General features: G+C 41.4%; 1 protein-coding gene and 1 long non-coding RNA gene across 7 annotated transcripts in view; one reads left to right on the top strand and one right to left on the bottom strand.

The window, feature by feature from the left end:
• CLMP (CXADR like cell adhesion molecule) overlaps positions 1–20,068 on the top strand; it is a 56,808-nt gene that overhangs the window by 26,787 nt on the left and 9,953 nt on the right. The window contains exons 2-5 of the mRNA XM_083481147.1: positions 16,219–16,376; positions 18,855–19,056; positions 19,170–19,334; positions 19,760–19,882. Of these exons, the coding sequence (XP_083337273.1) occupies positions 16,219–16,376; positions 18,855–19,056; positions 19,170–19,334; positions 19,760–19,882 (648 nt within the window). The remainder of the gene's footprint in view (positions 1–16,218; positions 16,377–18,854; positions 19,057–19,169; positions 19,335–19,759; positions 19,883–20,068) is intronic.
• Positions 570–20,068, bottom strand: part of LOC310696086 — a 33,116-nt gene continuing 13,617 nt past the window's right edge. For 2 of the 6 annotated variants that reach the window (XR_014520397.1, XR_014520399.1), the window contains 4 exons: positions 4,276–5,328; positions 3,479–3,573; positions 2,218–2,375; positions 570–827 (listed from right to left, as the gene is read on the bottom strand). This is a non-coding gene — a long non-coding RNA (uncharacterized lncRNA). Of the gene's footprint in view, positions 828–2,217; positions 2,376–3,237; positions 3,574–4,275; positions 5,329–20,068 lie in introns of all 6 variants that reach the window. The other 4 variants (XR_014520398.1, XR_014520400.1, XR_014520401.1 and 1 more) reach the window with 4 other exon arrangements.

The following is a 20,068-nucleotide window of genomic DNA, read 5'->3' as shown; positions in this document are numbered from 1 at the left end:
ATTTGAAAGACCATTATGGAGAATTAAATTTTTTTGACCGGTTTAGAATAACTCCTGTAAGGAAAAAATAGTAAAATATAATGGAATTAGGTTACCAAATAAAAAGTTGTGTCAGGAGGGGCAGTAAAACTGAGAACCCAAGTAAGAAAGGGAGGGAAGTCAAATGCAAATGGATTACAATTGAATCAAACAAATAAGTATGTATTTTTGTGTTTCTTTTCCCCTTTATTTTGTTCTATAAATATATGTTTAACCTACAGGAAAACCAAGTTATGACAATGTGATGAATGTATGTATGTTTAAAGAAACTAATAAAAATGAATTGCAAAAAAGGGAGAATATCTTCCACTGATGGGCGTGCTGATATCAGGTGCACACACCCCCACGGTGTGCGCAGCCCCACGCAAAAATTTGTGGGTGCCCTCCCCCTTCATGGGGAATGTTGTGGGGGCTGGAGCACCCCCAGTCCCTCACACTCGGTGCCTATGGTGGGGTTGATGCTTTTCCATTATCTACATGGGTGCAATCTAGTGTTCGGGACGAAAGGAGAATAAGCGAAAGTTTGGGGTGGGTGGGTTGTCTTCTGCTATCCATGTGATTCTCACGCCTAACACTTTTCCTTATCAAATTATAATTTTGTGCTACATAAAGGCAAGTACTGAAACTACATGTATCTTGTTACAATAATGCAGCCTGTTTTCTACACATCTGCCACCCAATACATAAAAGTGTCTTCTTTCTGCCTAGTTGTCACCGAATTCTTCCAAATGGCAGTGGCTCAGCATGGCCAAAGGTCAGGCATAATAGGGACTGTCTTCCAGCACTATCTGAAGGATAAAGGGAATTAGAATTACAAATACTGGTTTCAGTATTTACAATTAAAACTAGATTTTGCAGCTTATTTTAAATACATAGGCAACCTTCCTTATATCTGCTTTTTATAATATATGTACCTTTCCTCTTTCCATGTTCTTTCCAGCTTTCCTGTTCTGATCACTCCACTAGCCTTTACCCTCTGCCTTGTGATATTTTATAAGAAAGCATGCTTTATAAATTTTAATAAATTAAACAAAACCCTCCTATAGTAGAGCCCCTTTTCTCCCTTGATATCCTGCCACCCTCTCCTTTTCTATGATGTGCTTCCTTCATTCCCCTTGTCCAAGTCCTTCTGCCCACCCTGTTCCTCTCTGTAACAGAACTCAGCCAACCACTGATGTCAAAACAGTTCACCACCACCCAATTGTTTAACATGTTACAATATAAACTGTAGCGTACATAAAAACAAAAAGCCACCATAGACAATGATGGAAGCTCACACTCTTAGTGAGATGTGCCTCACTTTGCCCTTTATTCAAGGAGATTCTCATTCCTGCAGGAAAGCCTCATTTTTGTTTGGCTGCTTGCATTTGTATAATTTCCTCGAGAAAGCACCTGTGTCTGAATTTCTATTCCTGGCCCAACAGTTTCTTTGAATTGCCATTAAATAAGAAGTCCAACACATATTAACTGCACAGATCTCTCTGAACACACATTTTGCAGGCAGGTGCTTAAATTTCCATGCCACTCACTGTAAATCCTCCAGTTTTCAAAACTGAAAAATGGAAGAGTTATAACTTTCTTCTTTTTTTAAAAAAAAGTTTTTGTGAGAGCATAAACATTATCTTAGGTTACGTGCTTATGTGAGGAAAATCAGCCCTAAATCAGCCACAAACATACCCATTTCTATTTCACATCTAGGAATCATAGTGCAAGCCTGTGTTTAACAGGTGAGTGTTCTTGGCTCAGTCAATATTTTCTTTATTTTCAGTATAACAGTTTTTGTGTGCATTTCTGCTCTCTGAGGAATATGTGGATTTGGCTGAGAGAAATAAAGTATCTTACAAAAATCCAAAGCCATCTACAGGCTTACATCTGAGCTAGTTCCACCACCTAAGCAGTTTCAATACCACAAGAAAACAGTAGTAGCTAAAAATATTAAATATCCCCCTTTTCTTCTATCATATGACACTTCCTCATTTCCTCCTTGCAGTGGCATCATTGGAAAGCAGCCTGACCCAACTCTATAATTTGTTTGCACAACCAAACAAAAACAAAGCTGGAAAAATATGGCTAGTTCATACAATACCAGGACCCAATACAAGCCACAATGGACTTTCAGGACAGTAGGTCCACAGGGGCATGTGACTCAAACCAGACATTATTTAGGAAACAGCTTACCAAGGGAGTTTGCCCAGGTCAAGACGGGGTGAAGCTGATTTAACAGGAAGCTGACCAAGGAAGTCTATACTTAAATATCCAGGAATGGTCGTGGACAGATCTGTGTCTGCAAAGTCAAGATGTCCTACTTTGCAGAATGGGTAATTCTGAAACGAAACCTAGGAAGGTATAAAGACTTAAGAAGACAAACATATTAAGCAACCCTGTTGTCAGCCATGGGCTTCCTGAGGGTTTGCCCTTACTCATATATATATATATATATATATATATATATATATATATATATATATATATATATATATATGAATTCTAAACTGCCTTTCATCTAACTAAAAACCCTACAATAGCTCTCATTGCACTTCACTGTCATCTATCTGATAATGTCTAAAATAGATATCCAAGGTTCATTCTGTCAATATAAGGACCCAAACTGCCTTAACTGTGAAAATCTTATTCAGCATTAACCCTGCTTGCCTAATCTTTTCTGCATCCTGACACATATCAGATCTCCTGACTTAAAATTTTGGACTTGAATACTTGATTCTTGCCCATCAGTGCACTCTGTCTTGTCTTCCTGACTCTAGTGAATGGGTATCAGCTTATATCTAAATACTCTTGTTCTATCTGCTACTAGCATTAAGGTACCTGAGAATTACTACGCATTTGGCTTTAACTCATCTCTAAGCCTACAAATGATTAGGTTTCTCTGTCCCATTCTATCCTACATTAGCTAGGAACACAGGTGGTACAAATAAAACAAGATCTCAAATAAGCTTTGTTTTCTCAGATGCAAAAAAATTGTATTTATTTTTCTAATACCATCAAATACTGCTCTCAATTTCACATGTGTATTTGCTTTTGTGTTAATCCAAACAGGATAGATCACTGTATGATTTATCAAAACAATCACCACTTCCCAAGAGAACTTATCTTGGGGGGTGGGGTGGGGGGAATGCCACAGAAAAAAATAATCATAAGCATTAGTAAAGTTAGACTGTTTTCACCAATTTTGAGAGCTACCTTTGTGCAACCTCTGGCTGCTGTGCTTTGTTGCCCCCCCCCCCCTCACTGTAGAGAACTGTTGTTCCCTGAGGCTGAGAGGCACTGTTCTATGTGCTGTGAAAAGAAGAGTCACCAATGAGACAAAATGAGTTGATTTAAATGTTTGCACTGAAGTTAAAATGAATAAGGCAGGCGTTGTTTCAAAACTACTCATTTCTCCCCCCCCCCAAAAAAATCTCCTAATGTATGCATACGATACCTTTGCAAAAATGCTCATTAATGTCAGTGTTTTGCCATTTTGTCAGTTTATCAAATTAAAGTTTAATATGATTTCAAAACAGAGCATTTCCTTTCCTCCCCATTTAATAATAATAATAATAACAATAATAATAATAAATTTTATTTGTATCCCGCCCTCCCCGGCCAAAGCCAGGCTCAGAGTGGCTGACGTTTTATAAATAAGGCAATAGGCATAATACAATATACAATATGCAAATAAAATAACATTCAGCATTCATTAAAATAATATAGAATACAGAAATATTAAATATCAGCATTTCAAACTTAAACAGAAATCCACTCTTAACAGTTACAATAAGTAATTTCTAAAAGACGTTTTTTAGCTAACTATGAAGTTCATTTTGAGGCCTCCAAGAATCTTTATCAGGTACAAATGAAAGAGGGCCAATCTAACTAACATTGTATCAAATGGAACTTCTAAAAACATTCTGCTGGTGTTATTTGTAATGCTTTTCTTTTTTGGGGGTGGGGGTGGGGAATCCTGAAAACCTGATCCACAATCCATCTGCAACTAAGAGGTGTTGTAACTCAAAAGAAACTCTTGCAATAGTCGGCTCCCTAGGCGCAAAGGAAAACTACCCCTCTACCCCTTTTTCCTAGGCTAAGGTACATATACTTCCTCTGACCTTCATAGAATGTGCTCCTTGGTAACATGGCTGGCCTTTTCACATCTAATTAGTAGATATGCTCTGCAGCAGCCCACGTGAAGCAACATTTGTTCTGGTTCAGCATGTTAGAAACATTCTGCTCACTCACTCACCCAAGCTCAATGACATCTCATAGCTCTCAGCTGAAGCATCTTTCTGTTCAGGTCACTGATAGCAAGATGGTTGCTTATGCAAAAGGTCTTTGCAGCTTCAGCCAGACCTAGGGCATCTTCACTCTGAAACTGGGACAAGTGCCCAATGGAAGCTGCAAAGGTCACAGGAATGCTTGTTGGGACACAGTACAAGTTTATTCTTGTTCAGGGCTTTCCTCAGACAACATCCCTAGGCTCTTTGGCCTTAGCTAGAGGAGAAAACATCAGAGGCTCTGTATATGTGTGTGTGTGTGTTTGTGTAGACACACAAACAGAATGAGAAAAAATAGTGACTTAGGACAAAACCTATAAAAACTAGGCAGGGGTGGGGCTGTTAAGAATAAGGCAGCAATAAGCAGGTTCACTTCAGAAGGAAAAGCAGTGTTGTGAGGAATGTGAATATAATAGACACCAGCATAGCTCAGAGACATGATAATCCAATCAATTTATTACTATATATGCCTGAAGAGGGGAGGGACGCAGGTGGTGCTGTAGGTTAAAACACAGAGCCTAGGACTTGCCGATCAGAAGGTCGACGGTTTGAATCCCCGCGACGGGGTGAGCTCCCGTTGTTCAGTCACTGCTCCTGCCAACCTAGCAGTTCAAAAGTACGTCAAAGTGCAAGTAGATAAATAGGTACCACTCCGGCGGGAAGGTAAACGGCATTTCCATGCACTGCTCTGATTCGCCAGAAGCGGCTTAGCCATGCTGGCCACATGACCCGGAAGCTGTATGTCGGCTCCCTCGGCCAATAAAGTGAGATGAGCGCCGCAACCCCAGAGTCGGCCACGACTGGACCTAATGGTCAGGGGTCCCTTTACCTTTTATGCCTGAAGAGAGCCTCAGCATAGGATACATAATATTATTTATTTTCTGATCCCAGCAAAATGCCTTCTGGTACGATATGTAGATTAGATGGTTAAGTAGACTCACCGTGGCCTAGCTCCTGAACACCTGACTTACCACTGCTTCAAAGATATCAGTTTAGTGGAACCAATGACACAGAATACCTGTGGTGGAAAAAAACGTACTAGAGGTACTTAAAAAAACCACCACACCACCCCCAGCCCAGTCGCCCTTCAGTAACAAACATATTCAACTTGGAGAACCTAAAATATACTTCTCTTTCTGGTTTGGATAGGCTAGGAAGAACTTTGGAATGACCTGTCTGGAGGTACTGAGAATCCCACCATACTTTTTATGCTAGGTGACTTTTGCATGAGGAACTGCATTCATAGATATGCACACCACAAGGGTGAAAGTAAGCAATATATAAATCCACGCTTACTGAAACTGTACCAAACAAAAATATCTTAAGGATACAGACTCACATTCTCTAGTCTACAGCGTAAGGAACGTGGGGGAGTGGCCGTTGTCGTCATTCATATTTTTGCCCAGAGGAAATCTGTGGTCATCCATGCATGTTTTGGAATAGGTGGGAATATGAAAAGTGACACAGAACATTAGGCATTCATTTTTGTCTCATATTAGCAACACTTGTAGTGGGTACGTGAACTGTCATATCTTGTTATGAGCAAGTATTGGAACATGACTGAGCACTTCACTACTGTAACTTAAAAATGGCTAACAGGGAATGAAGCTTGTACCTGAAAAGTGACTTTCATTGATTGTGATGGGAGGTACACCAAGGTTACTTCTTAAGATCCAACGTGCATGTGTTTCAAAATAAAGCTTTTTCCTAAATGCAAACACACCCTGTAAGAATTTGGCAAGGTTTATATCTAGCATTATCATTTTATCGTCAAATGTCTCGATATAAATATGACTCGTCTAGAAATTAATTTTGATGACTTCAAAAAAATTCAGATCTTCCCCTTTCAAAGAAGATCACTGCAAATGTCATGCAAACTACCAGCTGGACCTGGATTTTAAACAGAACTAAACCAGACCCAGTGCCAGCAGTAAGAGTTCAAATCACACGGGCCCCAGTCTTTAGTATGAGGCAGGATCCATGGCGGAGTCAAGCAAACCTTCAATCCCACCAAAAATTAGCAGATCCAGCCGCACTTCAGCCAACCTTCAGGAGCTGCTTCAGATACAAGTGATCGCAGTGTGCAGCTCCAGTGTTGACTTAATTTATTTACAGTGGTACCCTGCAAGACGAACGCCTCGCAAGACGGAAAACCCGCTAGACGAAAGGGTTTTCCGTTTTGGAGGCGCTTCGCAAAACGAATTTCCCTATGGGCTTGCTTCGCAAGACGAAAGCCCATAGGGAAATCAACGGGGACCTCTTTTAAATGCTAGCGGTGGGGAGCAAAGCCTTTCCCCCCCCCCCGCCGCCTTCAGAAGAGGTCCAGGAAGGCTGGCGGGGCCGAAAGGCTTTGCTCCCCAGCGCCAGCATTTTAAAAGCAGTCCGGGATAGCAGGGAAGCGCTTCCCGCTATCCCGGACGGCTTTTGAAGGCAGGAGAGGCATGCCGGCAAGTCTCCGCCAGCAGCGGCAGCGCTGCCGCTGCTGGCGGAGCGCTCCGCGAAGCCTGGGCGCGCTAATGTTAGCGCGCGGAGGCTTCGGCAGGCGGGCAAGTCTCGGCCAGCAGCGGCAGCGTTGCCGCTGCTGGCGGAGCGCTCCGCGAAGCCTGGGCGCACTAATGTCAGCGCGCGCAGGCTTCGGCAGGCGGGCAGAGGTCCGCAAAGCCTTGGCCGGACAGCTTTTGAAGGCAGGCGGGGGGAGCAAAGACTTTCGCCCCCGCCAGCCTTCAGAAGAGGTCCAGGACCTCTTCTGAAGGCTGGCGGGGGGCAAAAGTCCCCCTGCCTGCCTTCACAGGGGCTTTTAAATCGCCCTGGACAGCGGAGAAGCCCTCCGCTGTCCCGGGGTTTTTTAAAATGCCCTTGTCCCCCCCCCAGCCTTCAGAAGAGGTCGGGGGACAGACTGTCCCCGGACCTGGTCTGAAGTCGGTTTCCCTAGGAACGCATTAATTGATTTTCAATGCATTCCTATGGGAAACCGTGCATCGCAAGACAAAAAACTCGCAAGAAGAAGAAACTTGCGGAACGAATTAATTTCGTCTTGCGAGGCACCACTGTATATGCTTCCTGTCCACAGTGAGCTGTGCCCAAAGCAGTTTACAACAAACACCTATTTATTATCAAAATACAAAAAAGGGGGGTGGGCAGGAGCCAGTCTGCAAAAGATATAAATAAATTCAAACAGGGCAAAATCAACAATTCAACAAAATGCAGAATAGATTCAATATTACGAAAGAAATACTCTAGACTTAAAAGACATAAGAGCAAAAATGAAAGTCAACAGCCAATAAAGTTCCAGCTGCTGATGCTGGTCTTACTGCACTGTCAAGGAACTTCAGCAGCCTTTCATGGCGGGGGGTGGGGTGGGGGTGGGATCTTCTCCCCAGACTAGAAGATTTACAGCTGGCCCCTTCATCTCTCCTTCGGAGATTGTTTGGGTCTCTGGTGGCAACAATCTGCTTGATGACTTACTGGCCACTACAATCCTAATGTACTTTCTTTTGAATTGGCCACTTATAGTCAGGTCAACATAAATATGCTAAGTTCTATGTCAAGAACTGGGTAGCTGTCTTGGAATAAATGTAACTTTTTGATCTTACATGCCCCATCGGTGTAGGAACAACAGATTTCTCAAAACACAGCTGAATAGAAGGGATAAATGCCAACACTCAGTAACAGAACGGCATGTGTATCTTCACTTGCCTCCATGCACAAACTTTACATACTGTTTTGTCTCTGATGGGCAACAGCATCTGCTGCCTTCTGCATCACACTTTTTGCTAGTGTTATCCTGCACAGACATTGGTCTTGGAAATATCCACATCTTGCCTCACGTTGCCTTTTGCTGTGTGGTAAACTTTTAGCGACATGTGCTTCTGAACACCTATTCACCCCTCTTCACTTGTCTATTGCTATACAAGAAATGTTTGGTGTTCAGATATCATACTAGTACTATTATATCTAGAGGACACCTGAACAGCTGACTCAAGCAAGTATATAATTTTACTGGAACCAGACAGGTTGTTGGACAAGTACCTTGCCATGAGGTAAACATGTTTGAAAGTATTAAATAGCAATAAGTAAGAAAACTTCTGCATACATGTTGAGGCTACATATTTGTCATTCGTAGATCTTTGCCTTCTGTAGTGCAGAAGGGTGACAATCTTATGATGGCCTACAGAAGGACAAATTATAATTAAATCTAATCATGTTTACATAGTCCAACAATTATAAAATAGGTGGCTCAGGGCATCCTTGTGGGAGAGTTATGTATTTGTCATAGAATAGGTAAAAGTTTAGTTTTCTGGCTTAGGGACTTGACCCAGCAGTTGATTGAACTAAGGGCTAATTTGATCCTTTATAAAACAACTTCCTTAGCAGACAAAATCACTGTTAAGATCAGTCACAATCCCAGATCATGATGATGTTGCAGAATACACTGTATACGTATACTGCTGTTTGCATCCATCTGTCTCAAAAGACAATGGAGTGCGCTTCTGGGTGTGACGTCAAACCCTGGAGAATCAATGCCTGCTGTTACTGCAAAGACCAGTAACTCGTATCTGCTGCCTACTGCATTGTTCTTGTTGTGTTAGTAGAACCAAAGTGATCTCTCCGTGGCACAATCCTGGGCAGTGGGTATGAAGCTCCTGGGCTGCCCGGACGGCAAGCCCCTCACTGATGGGTCCAAAGGAAAGCAGAGCAATACATCTGGCACCAGCTTGACTGGAAGGAGGCATTTATTGTTGTTGTTTATTCGTTTAGTCAGGTCCGACTCTATTCGTGACCCCATGGACCAGAGCACACCAGGCACTCCTGTCTTCCACTGCCTCCCGCAGTTTGGACAGACTCATGTTTGTAGCTTCGACAACACTGTCCAGCCATCTCATCCTCTGTCGTCCCCTTCTCCTTGTGCCCTCCATCTTTCCCAACATCAGGGTCTTTTCCAGGGAGTCTTCTCTTCTCATGAGGTGGCCAAAGTATTGGAGCCTCAGCTTCACGATCTGTCCTTCCAGTGAGCACTCAGGGCTGATTTCCTTAAGAATGGATAGGTTTGTTCTTCTTGCAGTCCATGGGACTCTCAAGAGTCTCCTCCAGCACCATAATTCAAAAGCATCAATTCTTCGGCGATCAGCCTTCTTTATGGTCCAGCTCTCACTTCCATACATCACTACTGGGGAAACCATAGCTTTTACTATACGGACCTTTGTTGGCAGGAAGGAGGCATACAAGACGCCATCTAAACGTCTTAGGGACTCTATTCCAGATTCTTGTAGGGTTTACCCCTCAGCCTATTCTTAATATTCTTTCCCATCTAGTCATTCATCATAGTCTCCCTTCAACCAGCATTATTAGGTTTGGTATGTGCAATATTGAGATTCAGAGCAAGGTTTAGCAACCCAAATATGTTGGGCTTTCTGTTAACTATCATCTTAAGCTGAACATCTGACAAGCAAGTACATGCACCCATCTGCCCTCCATCTCTCTTCCCTTCCCTAGGAGTTTGTACCTGCAACTGAAACAAATTGGATAAATGCCTCAGGTATTCCTGTCTCCAGCTGCAGCTTTAATAACTGCAGACAATTTTCTTGTACAGTACTGTCAAGTTCTCTGTGAAGGTCTGAACATCAGAGGCTATAATTTACCTGCTGTTTGGTATGTTACAATAATCAGAAAAAAAACTGTTTTGTCTGTTGAGAGGGCACCTAGCCTGTCAGGCAACAAGAAACAAGACTTTGCAATGCTCATAAGATAAATATTTTGTAAACAGTTAAAATTGGAAGACATTGCTCAAAGCAGACATTATCAGCTGTTGACCCCCATGTTATTAGATTTCTCATATTTTACTAGCAATACATATTGACATAAAGTATGAGAAAAAACAGTTGTCATTCCAAAACTCTTTCCAATTTTCAGTGTGATTTCTCAAGTAGGCTGGTCTGACACATAATGCTTTCTTCAGCTTCTACCCCAAGAAGCTTGATTATGATGGCTGTTCGGCCATATTTAAAGGTTATATCCTTTTATTTATGGCATTCTGCCAACAATAGAACAGCAGCAATCTCCAGTCCACTTTTCCATCAGCAATTCCACTTTAATACTCTCTCAAAATTTCATTGTACATTCTGTCCTAGTACAGCAACTTTTGTGAAGGAGCCAGGAAAATAATGGTCACTTCCCCACCTACACAGCTGCTGACCACCCATGATTCAACAGGTATATATATATATATATCTGCACAGTACCCATCATATTTCCACCTTATAACTGCTTCTGATTGGTATGTGTGTGGGCGGGAGGTATTTAATCTTTAAATCTACAATTTGTTCTTTATAGTTTGATTTGATCCTTACTAATTTCTTTAGCTTCAGACCTCAAATTCCTCACAATCCTTAAAAGAGCAAAGAAATTTACTTTCATTTTATCTTTGTGTCACTTGAAACTTCAAGCACATGTGATTCAAATTAGGCAGGGCCTCTGAGCACCATGTTTTATATTGACGGGCCTCTCTGTCCTCTTTGTTTTGAGCCTAGCTAGCTGCTCCCTCTGGGAGCTGACTGCAATAAAATATTTTTTTTAACCAGACACTTCTGACTCTCTACCAAATTCCTGAAACCACAGATCAGACTAGGAAAGCAGGCTGCAAGCATCATGCATGTGGGGCCGGGTCTCACTTATTCTGAGCGCTCACACTCTCGGGAGAAGGTGACCTATAGCCTCTCTTCCATTGCTAGCCAAAGAATACAAAGAGCAGATGTCCCAGTATGTACATCGTCTGGGCATAACTGAGTGATTATCCCACAGAATGTTCCAACTCATTTCCAACTTTCCCCTCCTCTGCAAGAAAAAAATCTGCAAAAAGGCACCACTTGCACATTGGCTCAACTTTTGAAGTTACTAAGGATAGCAAAATTAAAGTTTAAGTGAAGAAAAGGAAGCCTGAAAACAGAATTGCAGCCAATGTTAGTTATACTTAGTAGCCCCATTAAAATTAATCTGCATGATTAACTTAGGTTCATTAATTTCAATGGGTCTACTCTGAGTAGAACTTACTTGGCTACAACTCAGTTTTAAATGTATCATTTTTTGTTAGTATAGAATTAGATTTACAGATCTCTTGGAAAAAAAATCTTCTCCAGGTTAATCTACACAATATTTTATTATTGTCACAGCCCATGGTGTTTGTAGGCATCATAACATGGCAGTGAAAATTCGTCCCAAGGAAGCAGCAGGAGAGTGGTTAAGATACCACTTGATCTAATAAAAATATAGTTGATAGCATCAGGACCAATGCAGAAGCAAGACACGAAAGGAGAAGCATTTCAAGGAAAAGCATTTCCTGAGCGTATGCAATGTTTTGCTAAACTGGGAATCAAACATCAGTTTCTTCTATGGCTGTACAGCAGCCTGTCAGTGTCTCTCTTTATCCATCTTTAACAAATTAATAACTATTATTGTCAAAAAAGAGAAGTAAAAAATAAAAAAAACCAGCTTCTAAACCGCATCTTTCTCCACCATCACCCTTCATTAGAGTCAATTTTTTACATTTCCAGTTTTAGATGTATTTTTGAAGTTCCTTATGACACAAGCTGAAGGATACACACGCATTTCTCATGTGTGACGAACACTCCATTACAAAATTGCTTAAGACTGAGTTTTTCAATGGATGCAAGGTAGGACAGATGTGAACACCATACATTACATGTGAAAGCCCTGCCTCTTTAAAAGGCCAATTATTTCACATAGGATTTTATGGAATCAAACTCCCTGTACATAAAAAGGATTTTCAAGGTGCCTAGGGTTCAAAGGTGAATCCAAATTGCATAGTGAAGAAGCTTACAGTGTGTATCACAATCCATTTTATCTCCTACCTCCGTGCCTTCTTAGTTAACCCTTTCAAGCATAAACTGTAGGCTCAATTAATCAAAGTCTTTAAATACAGACTTAGCTAGAGAATAGGAACAGTTTGATGGTTTGCTTGTTGCTTTCAGGAAAGGCTTTTGTTGTTGTTTAGTCATTTAGTCGTGTCCGACTCTTCGAGACCCCATGGACCAGAGTACGCCAGGCACTCCTGTCTTCCACTGCCTCCCGCAGTTTGGTCAAACTCATGCTCAAAATTGATGGTTAGGCTCCCCCAAACTATTTTGAGAAATCTGAAAGTTCATTGCCATTAGATTTTCAGGTCTTAAGTTAGGTAGCACTTTCTTCAGAATCACTGACACTAAATACAAAAATACATGCTATTTCTTCCCCAGATTTTAAGTTTACCAAATTATAAATGTAGCTTACAAATAGAAACTTACATACATTTGCACTGACTTGGTTGAATTCTGAGAACACATATACTGTACACTAGATTATGATTTATCACGTGATCAAGAAAAGGGGGGGAGATGGAGGGAAAGAGATAACAAGCTCAAACGCCCGTGGCCTTTGGGTGAATTCTGCCCTCTTGTGGTACAACTCTTAGAAACACAAAGTACTATTAAAAATGTGTATTTTATCCATACCATTCATTTTAATTTTCTCCACCTCAATGCCATTCATGAAGCCAAATCTGAGCAGATTCACTGCCATATGCTTTGATTTCAGATTGCAATGACAAGGTCTAGCTCAGTGGGGAATATGGACCTGGTTCCTGGGCTGTTTAACTACCAGAAGTGTTAGCTATAACTGGGGAGAGGGGGAGCATATACATCAATATGCACTGTGTTGTGTGTAAAAATGGAACACTGTTTTCACACAATTTCACCGATTCTGTGAAACTTCTCGCAGTATTTTTGAAAAAACAAACAAAGGATGCCTGCCAACGAACAAATTCTGTGTAGTTATGTGCGCTTTCAAGGGATTGCATTTCAATTTTCTATATACCCAGCATAGTTTGCAAAATGTACAAGTATGTTCGGGGTGGGAATAGAAAAAGCTGCTAAGATTGTGATCATTCAAAACAACAGTCTCCTTTCTCATCAATATTGGATTCTCACTTAAGCGACTCCTGTGTTAAGTCATAGTAATTAATTTTCAAATAAGTAATCCTAATGTGCATTCTGACACACTTCATGCAAAGGTAACATGCAAGGCCTGAACATTTTGAATGTAATCTTATCACCCTATCATTGGCTTAAGGTATCTAAGGGTCCCCCCCCCCGATTTTTATTAAAATAAATTGTCTATACACGACTAAGGTCTTTGTTGCTACTTTGCCAACAGTGAATTCAGCAGAAATTTTCTGCATACCTGGGAGGCTAGGATTTATCCTGAAAAGGTGAATGCAAGAATGTGTGTGTGTGTGTGTGTGTGTGTCACTCTCATTGTTCCTGTTTCCTCAAACTAGTGTTATAAGAATTCTTAGGTCTCAAATATAGAATAAATGTTCATAAATGTCCAAGGCAAACACATACATAAGTATATAAACCTTGTGTCTAAAATAGTGCAGGAGAACAACCCTGAAGCCATTTTTACTCTCCCAAATTGTCCTCAAATATTTCTCTGCAAGGAGGGAGGAAATGGGAAAAGCTTTCCAATTGTCTTTGGACTGTAGGGGCTTACACCTCCCTTTTCAAATACAGTCTGGCAAGTATCTGTTAAGCTGAGCAAACAATCAATATGTGTAAGAGATTCCGGAACGAAAGCATTTACCATCTCAAAGGAATGGCCAGGCAACCCAGAAAATGCAATCAAGTAAGGCATTAACAGATATCATGGCAGACAGGAGAGAAGCAACACCCTCAAATTTCTGCTGGAGACTGCCTCCTTCTGTGATGTATGTATGATGTTTTGTGGGTGGTCTTGGGCTACAGGGTGGGCAATTTCAAAAGTCTTTATAGGGGCTTGTGCACCATTGTTCAGGGTTCTCCTCCCTCCTGTGTGTGGTGAGTGGGGACCCTGTTGCAACAGTTTATTTCCTTTAATAAAGATCAGGCTTACTAGCCGCTTTCCTTTCAATATACTCTGCTTGGCCTCTGCTTTCTCTGACCGATAGAAATCTCCTGAGGGACTCCATACAGGCTCTGGATACCCCATAAGGGAATTAGAGGTATTTTTCTTATAACACGAGGCAGAGCCAAAAACTAGATAAAGCCAAACAGCTTTTTGAAATACAAGCACAAATGAATTAACTCATCATGAGCATACCAACATTTCACAGTAAAATAATATAAATTGAACTGGGATGACATTTTATTATTAGTTTTCTGTTGCTTCTCTTTTCTGGCTGATCTAAAGGTGGTCAATTGAAAAAACAACAATTAAAACAAGCTGTCACTGGGGTGTCTACTCTCCCTTTTTTTAATTAAAAAAAAAGGATCTCAAAAACAGCACACATGATAAAAAAGACACTCCATAACTATTTGTTTTGTCTACATTACATTCTCAGCCCAAATTTCACATGTGTATCAGAGTCCCTCTAGCGGCCAACTCTGGAAGCATCAATATAGCATTGTCAGCTGTATACAATTTTGCCACTGATTGCAGTACAGTACTTGGTTTTCTTTTGTTAGGAGGGTTTTAAGTTAAAAATAACATGTTTCTTATTAACAAACTGTAAGCAAAAGCTTTATCAATCACAAGTCATAAAATTTTGTTCCTAACCGCACCACAAAGTAGCATAGCTCAATGAATGGAGTTTGAGGAGAGGGAATTGGCGTCCATGTCATTTCACAGCCCCTCAATCCACAACAACACAATATGGGTGGAAATGCTGCCAATAGTTCCAGGACAATCGCTGCCAGGTTAGCCCTGCCTATATTCAGCTACAGGTTCTTTACGCATAGCCCACATAAATTAAATCCCTTGCTCTGGGCAGGGCTTCTGCCAAGAATGCGTGAATCTAAAAACCAGTAGTTCAAGCTCTACTTTTTTAATATATAGTTTGAGGGAAGCTACAACCAGTACTGTTCTGATGAATACTCACAGTACTCAGACAGCCGAAAATCAACTCACTATTCAAGAAAAGGGAGTTAAGTGTTTTGATTGCTGCTTTAAATCATACACTACTCATACACTCATTCACTATAAATACCTTTGGGCTCAACCAAACCTATCACTATTTTAGCAACTGTTATACACTATGAGCCACAGCTCAGGGATAAACACCCCTGCCTGAAACCACTGCTAGTTGGTGTAGACCAGGGATGTCCAAACTGGGTTTTGCTCCAGTAAATAAACTGCTACGGGAGCCAAATTAAATCAACCAGAGGGCCAGATTAGGCCCCTGTGCTGAACTTTGGACATGCCTGGTGTAGACAGTGCAGAAATCAACCAACCAAGGTCTGACTCTATATAAGGCAGCTTCCTATGTTCCTTTTATCAACTCCAACAGTTAAAAGAATTCTATGTTTACCATCTGTTTGGTGCACATGGCAACACCAGTTTTTACCACTGGTGTTTGCCAGCATCAGAATATTTTTTCAAAAAGAAAAGCATGTAAACAGTATCTAGATTAGCAGTAAACCAGTCAATAATCTACCAGCCAGCTAATCTGAAATAGATACAAATTAACTTCTATTTTGTAAAGCAAGAGATAACCAAACTCTGTTTTAGTGAGGCTGCACTTGTGACATGCCTACCAAACAACTGAACTGCAACACAGAACAAGAAGCTCAACATCCCATGATAACACAAAGATGATACGTAAAAGTCACTATGATCCTCTTGACAGAGTGATGGATGTGTTCAGATTCCACCTCAGTGTAGCCTCATCATCTTGGCAAGTCACTCTCTCCCTCTCCATTTCGGTTGCATTTGTTAATAGGAATAATATTGCTTTAAATATTCATATCTGGTCTTCTTGATCAATTCAAAGCAGCTTACCCCACAGAACACAACTCTCACTGGAACATGACATGAAATGCCAAAGCAGCAATTTATTGGTCTAGGATTACTGGAAGCATCTGACTTGATCTTTCTCTTTCAGCATCCTGTTCCACTTGGCTGTCTTGGGCTCAGATAGAATTTAAGAAAGTGGCCGAAGCAAACATTACTCTGCCCTGCCACCATCGACTGCACCGCCTGGGGCAAACAAGCCTAGACATAGAATGGCTGCTAAAGAATTCCGATGCTGAACCAAAAGTGGTATGTCTATCCCCTGAAATTCAAAGTTCCTTAGTTCACACTATCCCCACATAGGTTCTGGGATTAAAGGAATAAAACAACCTTGCCCTCCCCCAGGGATTTTATGAGCTGGAGCTCATTGGAGCTCAGATCCAGCACCTCTCAGGTGGGCGTTATTGCCATTCTAAGAGAACAAGGGAGAAGTTCATGGTGAACTCAGGCACCTCTTTTTCTTGAAAAATAACTCTGCCCTCATGTATGCAGTGGTGTCACAAGGTGTGGCAGTGCGCCCTGGGTGCCCTGTCTGAGGGGGTGACAAGGTGGCACCCCGCGGGGTGCTCGCCCCGCCACCCCTGGGCGCAGTGGCGCAAGCAGCCATTGCGCTGCCACAGCCACATATGGAGGATCCTCTGTTTGCAGTTGCAGCCGCGAGCAGAGGATCCCATCATCGTCCGTACAGCATTTGAGCGGCGCCAGTGGCAAACTCCTACGTACAACGCATGCACAGTGTCAAATGCATGCGCTGAATGTAGCGACGCCACACATGTGCTGTACATTGCGGTTTGCTGCCGGCGCCGCCCAAGCACCATACAGACGGTGGTGGGATCCCTCCACCGCCACTGCAGCCATGAGCAGAGGATCTCACCACTGTCCGTACGGCGTTCGAGCACCGCCGGCGGCAAACTGCTACATACAACGCATGCATGGTGTCACACGCAGGCGCTGTACATAGTGACGCTGCACATGCGCCCTACGTAGCAATGCCACACATGCATCGTACGTAGTGACACAACGCTTGTGCAGCCGGTGGTTTGCCCCGCCCTGGGTGTCGGTTAGCCTTTGTTCGTCCCTGCATGTATGCTAATGTATAAAGTTGGCTCAGAACAATATGAGACTTCAGAGTCCTATGAAGAGGCTTTTGTTACAATGCAAACTGGGAAACACCAGCCACACCTTTGGTCACACCAAGATAGCAAAACTAGTTAACATCGATTACTAAGCACTACACATTTTAAAAGCATACAAGGAGCCTGCATGGCAAACCAGTCATTCTATATTTTAAAAGAGCTCCCGCGTTGTGAAAAGGGTAACTTAGAAAATTTAGAAGAATTGGAGTGCAGTCTTGAACATGTCTAACTAAGTAGTATGCCCCATTAAGTTTGATTGGGCTTACTCCAGGGTAAGGGTATATACAACTGCAGCCTTAGACATGAAAAGATTTTTGGCTGTAAATGTTTTCTGTTAAACATTAGTCACACTGTGAGACAGATGGATGCCAACAACACTGTAAGAAACACCAAACTATTCCATAAAGGGATATACATGGCTTAGTTATGTTATGTTTGGATTACGTAGTGTAACACTCTACGTGGGGCTGCCTTTGAAAGCTGCTCAGAAACTTAATCTGGTTCAAAGAGCTGCAGCCAGATTATTGACTTGGGCTGGTTATAGGGAGCATACAACTCCCTTGTTAAAACAGCTCCACTGGCTACCAGTCCATTTATGACCTACAAAGCCCTACACAGCTTAGGTCCAAGCTATCTGAAAGACTGTACTCCCTCACATAAACCTGCCTGGGTTGTGTGATCTTCGGGAGAGGCCACCCTTACAGGCACTTGGTGGGGACATAGGAGTGAGCCTTCTTGGTGGCTGCTCCCAGACTCTGGAATGCCCTCCTTGTTGTCCCTTTGCCAGCAGGTGAAGACTTTCTTGTTCCAACAAGCTTTGGGGAACTGACTGGTTTAAATGAAAGGGCTGGTGCCATGCTGTTTTTCTTGTAATTATTTGTGTGGCTTTAATATATTTTATATATATACAGTATATAGTTTTAATTCTATAATTGGTTTTTTACAATGATTTTTTAAAAGAAATTTATAGCAGTTCTTATTTTTATCTGTTAGCCACCTTGAATCCCGTCAGGGAAAAAGATGGAGTATAAATAAATATCTCAAGTGAAAAGATTAAACACATCTGTTGTCATACAAGGCAGCCATTTTTTACCTCTAAAAGCCTATGCTAAAGCTTGAATCAGAAGACTTTTGTCTCAAGTAACAATGTTACTGTGTATAAAAATACATATTCTTCCCCAGACACAAATTAAAGGAAATGAATCATAAGCATGATTTTAAACAAAATGTAAATCTTATGAAGTATAGCTGCAGAAGGGAAAAAGGCATTGTCCAAAGGTCATCTAGTGAAGCCCCCTGCAATGAAGGAATCACAGCATTGAGGACAACACATCTAGAACAAGTTACTCTTGTCCAATTTTCATTCAGAGAATGTTGAAAGTTAACCCTTAACTACAAGGACAAATTATGAAAGACAGAAATAAAACTCTCCCGAGAGGTTGTCATGCTAGTGGATTAGCAGATGGACAATGTTCAAGTGTGGAAAAGCCCTTGGAATAAGAATAAATCCTAGTGATTTTGTTTTTATTAAACTAGCAATGGTGAAATGAAGAACAAAGTAACTAATGAGTGGACTCTCTCTGCCTCTCAGGTGATAAATTATGCAGGAAGCAACACCTACACTTACTTTAATGATGAACAAAAGGGTCGTGTTTCATTTGCCTCCAACAACCGGACTGGAGATGCCTCTTTGGAGATTTCTTTCCTGCAGCCAAGCGACGCTGGCCAATACACATGCAAAGTTAAAAATGCCGGGCAGTATGAATGGACCCACATAACCCTGAAGGTTCTGGGTAAGGCTCTTATGAAGTTGTTCCAAGATAAGCACTTAGTTTATCTATTGAGTATCATGTTATTCTGGCTTACAATTAAGAGTAGAAATCTGATATTTTTTTCCTATTCCCAGAAAAACCTTCTAAACCCAAATGCTGGAAAGAAGGAGAGATGATAGAAGGGAAAGAAATCAGTTTACAGTGCAATACTGTCTCTGGCACTGCACCCATAATGTACAAATGGGAGCGTATAGAAGAGGATGGAAAAGCTGGGTCCCTGCCAGCCATGGCACATATCAGTAAGTCCACTGTTGTCCCAAAACCACCTTTAAGCAAAGGTTCTCTTGTGGCTGCTCATTATGGCAGCTATCAAAAGCAGGGAATGTTTCTGGGTCTTCTGCTCACCACAAGTATAAAAAGCTGAAAGTCTTGACATATAGAGTACCTTTACTCCCTGCAAGAGATCTAGAAGGTTCTACATTATTTATTTAGGTATTATATTTATATATTAATATGCAAAGTCCCAAAGTGGTTTACATAAAACAGTGTAAGATCTGCACGATCAATACAAAAAAGAAAAATCTATATACAATATTACAAAAAATGCAAAGAATAAAATGTAAAGCCTCAAAGTTGGCGGCCATCAACACATTTGTCATAACAAATTTCATGGTCTAAACAATGTATCCTTGTCCTAATTCATGAAATCTTGATTTCCCCCCAGATTTTTCGAATCCTGCACAATTTCTGCTGAAGAACCTCACATGGATGGCAACAGGGTTATACCAGTGTACTGCCTCTAATGAAGTAGGGCAGGAAAGTTGTGTTGTAAAAGTGACTGTGCAGTGTAAGTATACAGGGAATCCCAAGTGTTTCTAAGGTTGGATGGAAAAGTAGTCCAGTATTAAATTAAACATTAAATTCACAAGAAATGTCAATTGTACCAAAAAAAGACAGTTCATGAATATTGTAGAAAAGTAGAACTAGAAGGCCACTGTTCAGATCTTGGCCTCATCACTCTCCATCTCCCATT

The sequence above is a fragment of the Podarcis liolepis genome (assembly GCF_965112155.1).
Source record: "Podarcis liolepis genome assembly, chromosome: 16".
Taxonomy (NCBI): Eukaryota; Metazoa; Chordata; class Lepidosauria; order Squamata; family Lacertidae; genus Podarcis; species Podarcis liolepis.
Note: the sequence above shows the minus strand (reverse complement) of the source record. Positions and strands in the feature narration are given on the sequence as shown.